The sequence below is a fragment of the Chionomys nivalis genome, chromosome 2, assembly GCF_950005125.1.
Source record: "Chionomys nivalis chromosome 2, mChiNiv1.1, whole genome shotgun sequence".
Classification (NCBI taxonomy): Eukaryota; Metazoa; Chordata; class Mammalia; order Rodentia; family Cricetidae; genus Chionomys; species Chionomys nivalis.
The window spans coordinates 37,681,096-37,694,689 of record NC_080087.1 but is presented as its reverse complement, the minus strand read 5'-3'; the positions used below and the strand labels follow the sequence as shown (position 1 = coordinate 37,694,689).

At 39.8% G+C, this 13,594-nt stretch overlaps 1 protein-coding gene across 4 annotated transcripts in view; it reads right to left on the bottom strand.

The window, feature by feature from the left end:
• The window catches only part of Arhgap18 (Rho GTPase activating protein 18), a 211,658-nt gene that overhangs the window by 11,767 nt on the left and 186,297 nt on the right, over positions 1-13,594 (bottom strand). For all 4 annotated transcript variants that reach the window (XM_057763139.1, XM_057763140.1, XM_057763142.1 and 1 more), the window contains exon 12: positions 12,460-12,600. In XM_057763139.1, coding sequence (XP_057619122.1) covers positions 12,460-12,600 — 141 coding nt within the window. The remainder of the gene's footprint in view (positions 1-12,459; positions 12,601-13,594) is intronic.

The window sequence follows — 13,594 nt, the reverse complement described above, 5'->3', positions numbered from 1 at the left end:
CTTAATTTTAGAGGGGAGATAGAAAAAGTAGTCCATGAGGAGGTGTGATACACTACCCAAGAGCTTAATGACTTTGCTAAGTCATTCGAACAGAATCTGTGAAGTGCATGTGGGAATGGAGTTTAAAGGTGTGGGATAATGGTGGAAGGAACATAAAACTGGATGAGACTGAGTTTTTTTTAGAAAGGCCCACTGAATGGAGATTCTAGGTTTAATACGGACACTTGTGTGGTTTTAAAAAAATGGGTCCAAAGTTAGTTTGAATGGTTGTCTGAAGCATTTGATGAAAGATGGTCTACTGAAGAGGAGCTGGAGATGCTTGATATTCCCTTGCTTAGTATTAATGAAGGGATTTTAATGTTCAACAAAATTACAATACTAGAGAGGACATGCTGTACAAAACCTAATCCTCCACAATGCGAGAACCCAGAAGACATGTCTGTCACTAAGGTCTCAAAAAGTGAAAGGGGCACCAGCACATTTGGAAAATGTTGGTGTCAACCTTTACCATGTGCCAGACCTTAGGGCTGGAGATGGGTGAATTAAATCCAATGGGTTTAATTGGGTCTGGAAGCAGGAGTCAGGTGGCAGCACTGAATCACCAAAAGCAAAGTGATCATATTTATCATAATGGGCAGCATAGACAAAGCAATATCCATAATGGCCTAACTCATAATGGTCAGCATAGATGAAGGGAGTTCTATGGTGGTAGAACTAATATGGATCTTTGGTACTAGCTAATCAGTTATGATGTTTCCAGGCATGGCATAGATAGGAAACCTACTGCATCTTTTATTTGGTTATGTATATAAGCAGAAAAATTCTCAAACAAAGTTACCATTGGATCATGATAAAATGGAATCTTGACCGGTGAAACAATTTTCAGGCAAGTCAGTTTGTAGACCCAGAACGCCTTGAATAAAGGGATGGCTCGTTTCCTCTGAGGAAGGCCTTGATAAAATACCAGAAAGTTTTATTATTAGCCTTTCCCCAGAGGGACCTACAGTCTTTTGCAAGAATAATTGTACACTAGGGATAAAAAACACTCAAACTTTCAAGTGTCTATTGGATACAGGTTCCGAATTGATGCTGACTCCAGGAGATCCTGAGAAGCATTGTGGTGCTCCAGATAAAGTAGGGGCTTATGGAGGTCAAGTGATTAATGGAGATTTGGGTGAAGTCCAACTAACAGTAGGTTCAGTGGGTTCCCAAACTAATCCTGTGATTATTTCTCCAGTTCCACTATTTATAATTGGGCTAGAAGTTGGCAGAATTCTCACATTGGTTCCCTGACCTGTGGAGTGAGGGCTATTATGGTTGGAAAGGCTTTAGAGTTGCCTCTGTGAGGAAAAATAGTGAGTCATCACATCCCTGGAGAAATTGCAGAAATGAATGCCATCACCAAAGACTTGAAAGATACAGAGCTGGTAGTTCCCACCATGTCTCCCTTTAATTCTCCTATCTGGCCAGTACAGAAAACAGATGGGTCATAAAGAAAGACAATTGGCTATCAAAATCTCAATGAGTTAGTGACTCCAATTACAGCTGCTATACCAGATATGGTGTCCTTACTTGAACAGATGAACATATCTTCTGGTACATGATATGCAGCTATTGATTGAGCATCTAGAAAAAAATGGCCTTTTTCTCAGTACCTGTCCATGAATACCACCAGAAGCAAGACCAACAGTAAACCTTCACAGTTTTATTCCAAGGATATATTAACTTTCAAGCCCTGTATCATAACTTAGTTGGAAGGGATGCTAATCACCTGTCTCTTACACAAAATATCTCATTGGTGCATTATTACACTAATTGAATCAAGTGAGTAAAATATACCAACCACTTTGGATTCATTGGTAACGTATATGGACACCAGAGGATGGGAAATAAATTCATCCTAAGTTCAATGGCCTTCTATCTCAGTGAAAGAAGTACAGTAGTGTGAACTAGGCAGAGGTATTCATTCTAAGGTGAAGAAAAAATTATTGAATTTGCCCCTCCTACCACCAAGAAAGATACACAAGATTCAGTGAGATGGATTCTGGAGACAGTATATTTATCACTTGAGTGTGTAACTCCAGGTCAGATACCAAATGACATGGATAGCTTCTAGCTTTGTGTGTGTCCTAGAACAGGGAAGGATCTACAACAGTTCCAGGCTGCTGTACCACTTGGATCACGTGATACACCAGGTCCAAAGATACCTGAGATGTCAGTGACAGATAGCTATCTGTTTGAAGCTTTTGTCACTATAGGTGAATCACAGAAGAGACCTTTAGGATTAGGGAGCAATGCTCTACCATCATTAGCAGACAACTATTCTCCCTTTGAAAGGCAACTCTTAGCCTGCTCTTGAGCCTTTAGTGGAAATTGAACATTTGACAATAAGCCACCAAGTTATTTAACCTGAGATGGGTTACCATGCAACCCATCATAAGCTGGGTGTTAATCTGACCCACCAAGACATAAAGTAGGATGCACACAACAACAATCTACTATCAAATGGAAGTGAGATGTGTGTGTGTATGTGTGTGTGTTTGTGTGTTTGTGTGTGTGTGTGTGTGTGTGTGAGAGAGAGAGAGAGAGAGAGAGAGAGAGAGAGAGAGAGAGAGAGAGAATGAGGCTGGGCAGGTCCTCAAGGTACAAGCAAGTTACACAGAGAAGCTGCCCAAATGCCTATGGTTTCTACTCTCACTACAATGCTGTTTGTGGACAGGCATGCACCTAGAGCCTTCATGGGGATGTATCCTATGATTGGTTGACTGAGGAAGAAAAGAGTAAGGCCTGTTTTACTGATAGTTCTACACATTATACAGGCACCACTCAAAAGTAGACAACTGCAGCATTACAAGCTTTTTCTGAGACAACACTGAAAGACACCAGCAAGGGGAAATCTTCATAGTGGGGAGAACTTCAGACAGTACACATGGTCATACAGCTTGGAAGGAGAAATGGCCAGATGTGTGATTTTTTTTTTCGCTGATTCATAGGCTGTAGCTAATGAATTGGCTGCATGAGCAGGAACTTGGGAGCATGATTGGAAAATCTGTGCAAAAGACAACTAGGGAAGAAGAATGTAAGTAGATTTCTCCAAACGGGTAAAGGATGTGAAGAGACTTGTAAACGTGACTTTAGCAGAGGAGGGGTTCAGTAACTTAGTAGATAAGATGGCCCTCTCTGTGAATAGTCAGTGCCTTTCCCCAGCCATCCTTGCCATTACTCAATGGGCCAATGAACAAAATGGTCATGGTAGCAGAGACGGAGATTATGCATGAGCTGAACAACATGGACTTTCACTCATCAAGACTGACATGACTACTGCTGTTGCTGAGTGCCAAATTTGCCAACAGCAGAGATCAACACTGAGACCCAGATATGGCACCACTCCCTGGGGTGACCAGTCAGTGACCTAGTGGCAGTTTGACTACCTCAGACCTCTTCTTCCCTAAAAAGAATAATACTTTGTCATTTCTGGAGCAGAAACTTATTCTGGTTATAAATTTGCCTTTCCTGCATTTAATGTTTCTGCAAAAACCACCATCCATGGCATTATAGAGTGCCTTATCTACTGTCACGGTGTTCCACACAATATCTGCTTCTGATCATACAACTCACTTCATGGCTAGAGAGGTGCGACAGTGGGCCAGTGATCAATCGGGAAACCCACTGGCCTTGCCATGTTCCCAGCATCCTAAAACAGCTGATCTAAAAGAAAGGCGGAATAGCATTTTGAACACACAGTTACAGTGGCAATTAGGTGGCAGCAGCCTGGAAGGCTGAGGTAGGGTTCTCCAGAAGGCAGTATATGCTTAGAGCCAGTGTCCAGGTCATTGTATGGTTTCTTCCATAGTCAGAATCCAGGGATCCTGGAATCAAGGAGTGCAAAAGGGAATAGTTCCACTCACTATCACACTTAGTGACCCACTAGGAAAAGTTTTGCTTCCTGTTGCCATGACCTTAAGTTCTGCTGGTCTAGCTGTTTTGGTTCCAGATGGGGGAGCACTCCTGCCAGGAGACACAAAAATACATCATTGGACCAGAAGCTCAGATATCCCCCTGGGCACTATGCGCTTCTGATGTCCTTAAGTCAACAAGCTAAGAAAGAACAACAGTTATAAGAGGGGTGTTCGAACCAGATTACTGAGGGGAACTTAGGTTGCTTCTCTACAGCGGAAGTAAGAAAGATTATATCTGGAGTACAGGAGATTCTTTAGGACATCTCTTGGTGATACCATGTCCCATAATTAAAATTCAAGCTATATGACAAAGGGTACAGTCCCTTCAGGAAAAAAGTATGAGTCACTCCTCCAGGAATAGGGCCAATACCTGATGAGATGCTTGCTGAGGGTGGAAAGAATACAAAATGGGTAGTAGAGGAAGGCTGTTAGAAATACCAGCTAAGGCCATAGAACCAGTTGCGGAAATGAGGATTATAACTGGCATAAGTGTCTCTGTTGCATTTTGTTAAGAATGTGTTTATATAGATATTTGTGTTTTCTTCTCTCAGTTTCTTTACCAATTAAGAGAGCATCAGTGGTTGTAATGTTTAAGTTTGTGATCCTAAAGGAATGTCCCTCAAGAGACCATTGCCACCTATTCCAAATTTACAATGCATTGACAGATGTACAAGGGATAGCTACATTACGTTAGGTGTAATTATAACCTGGTTAAATATATGTGTTGATGATTATGTGTAGGATAGTTATATCATGTTGGACATAATTATGACCCTGATTATCATTTTCATTTAGAAATCAAACATGATATGAGATATGATTACATGTCAAGTTGATAGGGGGTGGACTTGTGATAGCTATTCTTGGTTGTAAACTTGAGTACATCTGGGATTAACCAACACCCGAATGGCTGGGTATATCTGTGAAGGATTTTTTTTCTTAATTAAGTCATTTAAAGTGGGAAGACCCACTTTTAATACAGATCTTTTGAGATGGGAAGCTCTGCCTTTGTCTGGGGCCACACCTTCTGCTGGCAGCCTATATAAAGGATATAGAAACAAAAACCCTGCTCTCTCTGCCTGCTTGCTCTTCTTCAAACTCTTGCCAACGAGTCTATCCCTTCACTGGAATTACAGCATACTTCTTCAGTATTCTGGCATACACTGAATATCAGATGAGAAAGCTACCTCTGTGGACTGAGCAACTACTGGATTCTTGGGCTTCCTGTTGGTAGACAGCCATTGTTGTATTAGCTGGACCACAGTCTATATGCCATGCTAATAAATTCCATTTATGTATATGTTCTGTAATCTCTGTTCCCCTAAAGAGCCCCGGCTAATACACTGGCTGACAACCATGAAACCATCCAGTACGTTGGGGGAAGGGCAGTACGCCTATGAATTGAAGTCATCTGTTGTACAGCAGGTCGAAGGTAGAGAAGGACTAATGGGCCATTGAAGTTCAGTTTCCAATGAGTTTAAGATGTAAAGAATGTTAATTTCCTTTGCACACCAAGGCTACTGGAACAGAAAGATGATTTAAATCATCCTCACACATGTTATACAGTGAACTAAGGTGTACTTAGAGAAATCTGATTGTAGTTCTGGTGTTTTTTTGTCAGGGGTTAAACAGTACTTTCCTTATAGTTTTATACTCGAGAAATTTAATGTAAGATCACAGGAAGACAGTTTTTCTTTTCCATTAAGACACATTTGAATGGAAAGCTAATGTCGTTAGTGTTACAGAAAACCCTTTTTATTCTCAAAGGAGCAAATTAGAAATAAAGATTTCTTTAAAAGACGTCTCAATGTAATATACATTTTAGAAAACTAAATGAGGACATTTTGGCCAAGCATCTCAACTAAAATTCATGCTGATCATCCTAGTGTGAACTTCCAATACCAGGAGGTGGACATACAAAAATATCTTCTACTGTCTTAACAGTGCTCCAAATGTTGTCTTTGTTATCACAATGCCTTAAACTTTAATCTGACTCATAAATTCAGAAATCGCCCTAATAACTTACAGAAGTTGATAAGCATTTAATTTACAGTGAAGTAAGTCCTAATGTTTTTCTTTCATTTCTTTTACGCTCTATTTAAAATCAGAGTGAGTCATACCATGAAAGAAGATATTTGACTTCATTTTCCATATGCATCTCCAAGTTAAGCCAGACCTGTTGCCCTAAAAAGTAGGTGCTCGAACTAATACTTGCAATGGTGCTATGGGTAAAAGCCTCAGAATTAAATCCCAGTACTTGCCAAGAAAAGCTGTGGCTCATGTCCACACGAACCACTGGAGCCTTCATGCTACTCAGTTAACTGCAGCATCCTCTGGCTTGATTCTCTAAACCTGAAACCCTTACAAGATACTGCAGGGCTTTTAGGAAAATCATATAACCATCCCAAAACCCAAGCCTTGCTTTAGTGCCTGAAGCTAGGTCAACCAGAGTGAACATTTAAGTTGACGACACTATGAGAATTTTGGTTTCCTAAGCCAATGGGACCAGAAGTGGAGTAGCACTGGGAATTGCAGACTCTCACAGCCCACACAGGCTCATAAAAGTCCAGCTTCCCTCTAGGAGGTGAGCAGGGAAGGCAGAGGAAAGATCATGTAAATCAAAGCCTACACTGGAAATGAAGCCTAGGAGCTTCGGCAATTTGTCAGTAAGTGATCATCAAAGCTGCCCCTACATCCTCATTAGACAGAGGCTATCCGAGGTAATTATGGGTGACATCACGGGATGTCTGTGATTAGCATAAAGAGACTGAAAGGAGAAAAAGTGTGTGGAACAGGTTGGAAGAAGAGCAAAGTAAAAAGATTTGATGTTGGGGCTCAAAGGCTATTGTTTCTACTTCTTCAATGTTGGAAAAGATGCATATTTGGGGGTATAATCCAGTGGTACACCAACTGCCTAAGTAGAAACCTTACTTCCCTCCTCACAAAATCCCCAATACAATTCAATACATAGATGTGCATACATTAAAAATGGGTACAAGGAGAAAGCAGGACCCCAATAAGTTAAATGCTATCAGAAAATGATTATGTTTCATGGTCTACAATCTCACTATTGTTTTCTTCTGTTATAATTAATGGACAAAACTTAATAGTATTTAAACACATTCACATTCACACCAAATAATTAATATGCTATGGTCATTAAAACATTTGTCTTATTGAGGTAAATTGAATATCTATCTTACAACTTGGATCAAAGTACTCGTTTATCTAGTCAAGCATATCTTAATAACATGAATGCCTGCTGTCGTATACTTAGCTTTAAGGGCATGTATAGTATCTTAAAATTGGCATTTTGTTCTCCAAGGCCCAGCTATCTGGCTGTACCATCAGGTTACTATCAATGCTCTAGAGGTACCAATGGCTTACAGCAGCAAATACCTTTATTGAACAAGCCTTCTCTCTCTGCAGTATTTGGTGTGTCTAACTCAGCACTAACTTGGCCCTTCTTGCCTGAGATTCTAAGACAGCATATATTGTACATGCTTCTCTTAATCTGTCAACTCCTTCCTTTACCATCTTCTGCAGTTCCCTATGAAAATACTGGCAGGCCCTGGATTTGTCTTTCCATGTTTTCACTGTCAAGTTTTTCCTGAATTACACAAGCATTCTGTTACCTCAAGTACAACTTCTAGGCTAATTCCGAAGATGCATCTGAAGTCTTGAGTGTCCCTCTAAATCCAGCCCACCCTTAAACAGGAAAGTATCACAAACAAAACCATACCATTCTATATTCATTTTTCCATATTCCTAATGCTTAACTAGTGTTCACATTCTGTGACTCTTGTTAGCACTTTTCCTAAATTTCTTTCCTTTTCCAATTGGACCTTGTTTCCCAACCAGGATTATTTTTAAAGCTATCTAGAAGTCATTTTATTCCATCAGCAACAGAAACTCAGAACCAATACAATGAACTTGGAGTTTTGGTATATATTCTTCTTGGAGGTTATAATCTCTAAGAATAATAAGGAAAATGATAAGAACTGAGGGATTTTTGAAGTCATAATTGGTCTTGAATCCCAACTCCATTTTCTTTTTAAAGAAGCTGAAAATTGCTGTCCTCTCCTTTTGTTACCTGAGAAAAATGAGACGATATACTCTAACTAGGCAAACGGAGGTTTTCAATGAGATACTTTTTGTAAAATCTTTAGCAGTGTGCATTGCCTTAGGGAAACATTTACAAAGTTCAGAGGTTAGGGAATTTAGCACAGGGGTACTGTTCAGTTCCCAGCATCAGAAAAGAAATCCCAATTCTCACCTCTCTCAAGTCTTGTTTTCTGCTGTCCGTGGCTTGTGGCCTATTATTTTAATTTGTTTGTATTTCATGATATAAAACTTTTATGTCATGTGCGTTTTTATACTTCATGATATAAATATACCATGATATATCCATCTAGATTCTTCTTTATGATTAGACTATTTTCAAATGTTGCTAGAGAAAATGTGAATGAACGTGTAACAAGGGGTTGGAGAGTGATTAAGAGCAATTACTGCTCTGCTAGGACTGGAGTTCACTTCCCAGCACCCACAAAGGAGGGCTTACAATCACCTGCAATTACACCCCCAAGAGACCCTCTTCTGGCCTACATAGGCACTTACACACACACACACACACACACACACCAGAGAGAGAGAGAGAGAGAGAGAGACGCGTACACACACACACACACACACACACAATTATAAAAATAAAGAAAAAACCCTAAAGTCCAATAAGGAGCAAAATTTTCAGTTGGTTGCCACATGTCAACAGAAGTTCTTTAAGTAGTATATTCCAGTTTATGTAGCCTCATCAGGCACAATGTCACCCACTGGCTTCTAACAAACCTCACTGACTATTCAAGTTTTCCCTCACAAGGACTGTACTAAAATACAAATACCAATGAGTAACCTGGAGACTCAGCCTGTGCCAATTCCCACTGCTACACAGAACAGAAGCATGGCTCTGCCTTGAGCTTTCCCACTGACCCTGGCATGCTGGGTACCTCTCTGGCTGATCAATAGGTCCTGATTTGCCCTCCAAAGTGAATTAAACATCCGCTCTTACCTTTAAGTGACTACCAGATATCCCATACTAAACAGGTCCCAATTGAAATTATGATCTTTCCTATCACTCCAATCTTTCATATCATAAATTTAAAGTTAGTCATTCTTTTACTTTTTTTCATTCTTTTATAACTTACATCATTTGCCAGTAAGAAGTCCAAATGACTCTAACTTAAAAATATAATTTTATTTTTAAAAGTTTTTTAAAATGTCTTTAAAATATATTAACTACTCCACTGATACTTTGGTCTGAGTCACCACTGTCTCTCACCTTGGTTATAAGGATTTTCTCCTACTTTTAAGTACCACTTGTTCTAAAACATTCTACAGATTTCATACAATGACCTCATTTTGCTTCGGTTAAATTTAAATTCTAAGGTTTTAGGTGATCTCTTCCTAGTGCCCTTCTGACCTTATCTTATCAACCGTGCTGGCAAACTGACTTTACTGCAGCACATCCACACCAGGCCAGTGCCCTTGCCTTATGGCTCGGTAGACTAAGCCCTCTGCCCTGAATGGGCTTCCTGAGACAGACACACAACTTGACCTTCCATACCTGTTACAATACTGTTATTCAACACTCAAGCTAGCTAAAGTAATGTGGCAAGAGGATCCTCTCTAAATTCTTTTTCTATTTGTATTTCTTTAAAGATATTTTAAGCCAGGTATGACAGCATAGGCCTTTAATGCCATCTCTTGGGAGGCAGAGGCAGGTAGATGTCTATGTGTTCCAAGTCAACCTGGTTTGGACAGGGAGTGGTCAGGTCAGCGGGGTCTCATGGTGAGACCCAGTTCTTAGTTCCATATTCCTTCAGATACTTTGCATCTGAAGCAAACTGAAACAGTTAACTTTTGCTAAATGATAATTAGTGTAAATGGTTCTCGGGTACCGTGGATAGAAGAGATTTCAGTGGTGAGAAGAAACTATGGTACACGCGTTCATCAAGAAAATTGCTGCCAGTGAGATGGTAAATTCAATGAGAGAAACCTTTTGTTTGCTATATTCACAACATTTTATACTAATACTAAAGAGGGGGGTGCTGGTAATCTAGCTCTGCTGGTAGAGTGTGTTTAACATGAACAACCTCCACACCCCAGCTGAGCAGAAGCTCAAAGTTATCTTCTTTTTTTTTTTTTTTTTTTTTTTTTTGGTTTTTCGAGACAGGGTTTCTCTGTGGTTCTGGAGCCTGTCCTGGAACTAGCTCTTGTAGACCAGGCTGGTCTCGAACTCACAGAAATCCGCCTGCCTCTGCCTCCCGAGTGCTGGGATTAAAGGCGTGCGCCACCACCACCCGACTCAAAGTTATCTTCTGCTAGTTGTGAGTTTCAGGTCATCCTGGACCACAGTTGGGTGATTCTCTCTCTCTCTCTCTCTCTCTCTCTCTCTCTCTCTCTCTCTCTCTCTCTTTCCTATATAAACACACACAGACACATATATTTAAATCATTGCTCATACCACATAGCAAAATGCTATGTAATCTATTTATGTTACTTAAATAACGTTAGCTTCCATGTGGAGTAGGGATGTTAGCCTATTTTGTCCAATAATGTGTTTCAAATACCAAACACCTAAGAACAATATGAGCGGCAATGTGAGTAATCACTTAAGCAAAAAGCACAGTTCAGGCAGTGTCCAGCCTTACCATTTAGGTGCTGGGCTACACATTCACATTGTTTGAAAGAAAAACCAAGCCAGTAAAGTGACAAAAGACAGGGACATGGGTTGAGGCGGTCCACACTGCCTCAGTTGCAGAGCCAGGCACTTGCAAAACAACCCCTATGGCCTAAGGGGAAGGCTGCCCCTATGGCCTATTTGTCCCAAAATCTAGGCCAAAACTTGTTTTCAGTCTTTTAGTCTTTCTACTCCAGCAATGGATGGATGCTGTCGCAAGAAAGCACGTGTACGCAAGTCACTTTCATTTTCTACATTTGTTTGATCTTTGTAACTTTTTCCTGTGCCTATGATTCCAAGAAAAAGATACCAATCTGCAAAATAAATTTCTGGAATTAAGTTAAAAATTGTCAACCCAAAGGACAAGCTAAACTGGGCACCAAGGGGAGGTAGTGATCCTTCCTCTGCAGGCAGCACTTCTAACCTCTGGCAGATTGACTGGTTTACACAACTAAGTTGGAGTCCCCACTAAAGTCTCTCTAAGGTCATCTTCCTGCTTCCTAGTCTGCCGTACCTCGGGCAGGCTTCCATCCTACACAACCAAATTAATCTGAGCTACCTGCTTCTGTATGGGGGTGCGAAGGCCAACAGCGGCTTTGGACCTCTTTGAATACCTAACAGAGGATTGAGGTTTGGTATCTTGGATCAGCAGCATTTTGCTAACTATGTGAGTTTTCAGAAAAGAGGTAATATAATACATAGACGCTCACTTAATTTGAACAGCCGGAACTACAAGCCCAGTCCCTTCTTTACAACTGTGTTTGAAGTTAACAGAGCATTCTGAAGTGAAAGAAAAAAAACGGTATGTCACAAATCCTTTCTAGCCCTATGACAAAAAATAAGCTCTAAAAAAATATAAACAACACCGATAATTTCCCTTTCTTATACTGTGTGTCTTTTGGAAATCCTTAAAATTCGTTTTAAAAATATTTCCTACATTTGTAAGAAAGTATTTTTTTAAGAAAGCTACAGATAAGTTTAAGAGAAAAAAATATTATTATTTTGGAATCATGGCTAAGCAAGCAAAGACAGAAAAATTGAACAAAGGCTGGCCATTGCATTTTCGAGATATTCCACAAGATGTCAGCATGTAACTGAGCATCTTCAGCTGGGGTGAGGGGTGTTTTCCCTTAAGTAGAACAATAGAAGGCCTTTTCCTCGGCCTGAGAGCTGCCACCGGAGCTTTGTTAACTCAATTCATAAATATATTCTCATGCATATTTCATTATTGTAAACATGGTTCTTCATGTAGTCTCACCGCAGTTGGAAAATGATGGATTTTTTAATCTTAATTTTTGTCTCTCCAGAATTTCATCTCTTACCAAATTACAAACCTTAAATACTTAACAGGGGTCTAAGACCAAGATATCCCCAGCCCCATCAAGTCTGGGTAAATTCTCAAGGATGAAGCAGGTTAGTGGAGTGCAGAGGAATTTCACTCACTATATATCATAAAATCAGAGGCATCTAGACTATGTGAAGAGAGAATGTATGTATGTGTGTGTGCGCATGTGTGTGTGTGTGTGTGTGTGTGTGCATGCATGTGTGCAGGTAACAGTCTTCTCTTGACATATTCTCTCTGTTCACCATTATTAAACCACATGCTGAGTGCCAGCACCTGACCAACTTTCAGTATTGATTATCAGAAAATAAGGAGCTGGTATCTTCCACATACGAGTATTACCAAGGCCCCATAAATGGGAGAAAGCCATCCAGTGAAATTACTTCAATCACAGTGACAAAAGGCCGTCGAGATTTTCTTACATCATTTGCAGCTTTCTCTTGCTTTTCATGTTTTTCTCGGTCATAAGCCATTTTCTTCAGCAATTTCTTCATAGCTCTCCTTTCCTTTTTCTGATTTTCAGTATTTTGCTTCCTCACTTGGTTTACAATAAACTTTGGAATCTATGGGAAAAAGAAATTCCGTTTGAGGAGGAAAGTAAAACATAAAAGGCACAGTACCATTTTAAACTAAATACTGTTTTCTTTTCCATGTTTTTTGTTTCAAGAGGAATAAATGTTGTGTTTTTCAAGACTAAGCCACTTGAATGTGCCGTCCATTAACTATGCGAGAAAAAATGAACCATGACTTACTTAGACCAGGGACAGGGCATCCACTTGATGTAATTTACCACCAACTGTGCAAAGGTGCAAAGGGGACTCTGTGAAGTTCAAGGACATACCGGCCACGTCCTTGCCGTGGATGTCAACACAGGAGATTCCCTGAGGAGACCCTTGTGGAGGCCACTATCTCTGTAGTTGTCCCCTTAGCAACCACCTCTCTCCAGCTCCTATAAGCTAACCTACAGGTCCCTTCTGATAATCCAGATGGCCTCTACTGTCGGATAAGAAAAAAGCTTACCCGTGAACAAAAGCCAAAAATTGGTTAGGGGCACTTTTAAAGATATACTACACTTCTAAAGATAAGAGAAATTTATCCTTAGAAATTATATTAAGAACAAAATCTTTTAGGCAGTTAAAATGTAACTATAAAATAATGCTGCTCTTACAAGAGGCAGACACGATAACTGAGCATTACTTTAAATATATTTGAAATAAGCTGCATCATTTGCCTTTGGGTTGAATATAAAAAGCCTTGATAGTCTAGGAAGCATCATTTTGTATTTTTAAAAAATATTGGAATTAGGAGAGGCTCACATTAAGCTTTAAAATGGTTAATATAATTTGGCTTAGAATTTCTTTAGTTCATTTTTCTAAATGCTTGTAAAAAGGACTCTTTCTCTACAAATAAATGAATTTCATTGAAAAATGAGACTAATCAACTAAATCTCTCATCAACACCCATGTTGATTACCTGTCAAAACTTAAGATCAACATAAGAGCAAAGCAGGAAACTGCATTCGAGACCTCAGCAATCAGAGTGCAGAATGTGCATGTC